The 1822-nt window shown below is 65.7% G+C and overlaps 1 protein-coding gene across 1 annotated transcript; it reads right to left on the reverse strand.

The window, feature by feature from the left end:
- Positions 1-123: 123 nt before the first annotated feature.
- Positions 124-1780, reverse strand: MNEG_8360 (hypothetical protein; the record flags this gene model as incomplete). The annotated part of the gene is made up of 4 exons (XM_014043164.1): positions 124-150; positions 355-637; positions 955-1094; positions 1685-1780. 4 exons carry the CDS (start codon positions 1778-1780, stop codon positions 124-126), a joined length of 546 nt encoding a protein of 181 aa, XP_013898618.1.
- Between the last annotated feature and the right edge of the window lie 42 nt (positions 1781-1822).

The following is a 1822-nucleotide window of genomic DNA, read 5'->3' on the forward strand; positions in this document are numbered from 1 at the left end:
GTTCAAGCATTGCAAGCGATGCGTCGCCTTCACTCCAGGCCCCGTCTCGCTCTGCCGCCCTCGTCGCCCTCGTCGCCCGTCACGGCCGCCGCTGCCTGCCCATTGGCACCTCCCAAGCTTCTGCTACACAGGGCCTTGCCAGCTGCTGACCTGTCGCGGAACACGCCTGACATTTGCGGGGGAGCGCCGCCCACACCACCGCCGCGCCCTCAACTCATCACCCCGCATCCGCGTCTGCTGTGCTCTGTCAATTTCTTCGAATTGTGACAGCCTCCCTGCAGGCGCCCCTGCCCCATCCCAGCAGCAACCCCAACTGCCCCCAACCGCCCCCAACCACCCCCAACGGCAGCCCACCTTGCCGTCATCGCAGAGGTACACCGTCCGCAGCGTGTTGCGCGGCAGGGGCGCCTTGACCGCCCCCAGCACCGTGATCTTGACCAGCTCGACGCTCTCCTTGTAGCACGGCACCAGCACGCGCACGTGGAACGCGAGGTTGTCCAGGTCCGGCTGCTGGCCCTTCTTGGCGATTGGCAGGCCCTTAGTGCGCCGCGATTTGGAGTATTTGACCAGCAGCACGGCGTAGCCGATGGTGGCAGTTGAGGAGACAATCTCGATCAGCAGCACGAGGATGCCGTAGCTGCGGGGTGTTGGGGTGCGCGGGGGCCGGCGGTTGAAGCAAAGGGTGCGGCAGGGCGAAGGGTGCGGGCGCGACACAAGCGGCTGTCGCTTCCGGCGCGCCGCTGGCGGTGCAAAGATGGTGCTGCGAGGCATCCAGATGCCGTCCTACCGCAAACAGCTCGCCGCTGCTTTGAATTTGGCATCCAACAGACCCACAAGTCCACCTCCAGCCAACGCCCACACTGACCCCAGCCGTCGCTGCGGCCACAGGGCTGACAGCACCAGCGACGCGGCGGGCCTCCAGGCTTTGGAGCAAAGAACCAGAAAAGCGCGCACCCGAGGTAGCCCATGTTCAGGGTCTTGGTGGCGCGGATGATGATGTAGTAAATCAGCGCCCCAAAGTAGTAGAGGAAGATGGCCAGGCCCACCCAGTTCCAGTGCTTTGTCACCGGCCGCTTGTCCTTCGGGATGGCCACCTTTGAGGGTAGGGAAGGGGAGGGGAGGGGGGTGGCGACACGGGGTGAGATAAGAGGTGAGGGGGCGCCTTCAGGTGTTGCTGCTTGCGGGCGGGAGGCAGCGTGGCATAGGCGCGTTGTTGCCAGCTGCTTTTCGGCCGCCCGGTGCGCTGCTGTGCTGGTGCAGAGTGAGCGTGCGTCTGCCTGCGTGGGGGGAGCGGCTGTCCCGCGCCAGCTTGCACAATATTCGGCCGCACCGAGGGTGGTGACGCGCTGGCGCAGCCTCGTGCTGCAGGCAGCACTACGCCCAGTCCATCTCTCGTCAGCCCTGGTGCTGTGGAGCCCAGCCTTGTGCCTGGCTCTTTCCTCCCATCTCTGTCGCCATCAGCCCCACTGACGCAACACTCACAGCCCAGGCTCCTGCGAGCCCTCCCTCCCTTGCCCCTCAGTGCGCACCAGGCAACGCACACGCACACGCACTCACCCACTCACGCGTGCACAGACATGGATTGTGCTCGGGGGTATCATACCCCTCCAAAAACGCGCCCGACAAAGCCGCGCCCCCCCCCGCTAAAAAAATTGCAAACGGCGCCCCCTCGTCTTCCGCCCACCTTGTCCCCCGTCTCTGCATACTCCTCCTGCTCCTCGTGAAGGTCCTTCAGGCTCAGCCCCTTCTTAGTCAGCAGCTCCTCCGCCAGGCTCATCATCACCGCGCCCGCCGCGCCGGCGCCAGCCGGGTTGACCGGCGG

This window comes from Monoraphidium neglectum (genome assembly GCF_000611645.1).
Source record: "Monoraphidium neglectum strain SAG 48.87 unplaced genomic scaffold scaffold01580, whole genome shotgun sequence".
In the NCBI taxonomy this organism is placed as follows: domain Eukaryota; kingdom Viridiplantae; phylum Chlorophyta; class Chlorophyceae; order Sphaeropleales; family Selenastraceae; genus Monoraphidium; species Monoraphidium neglectum.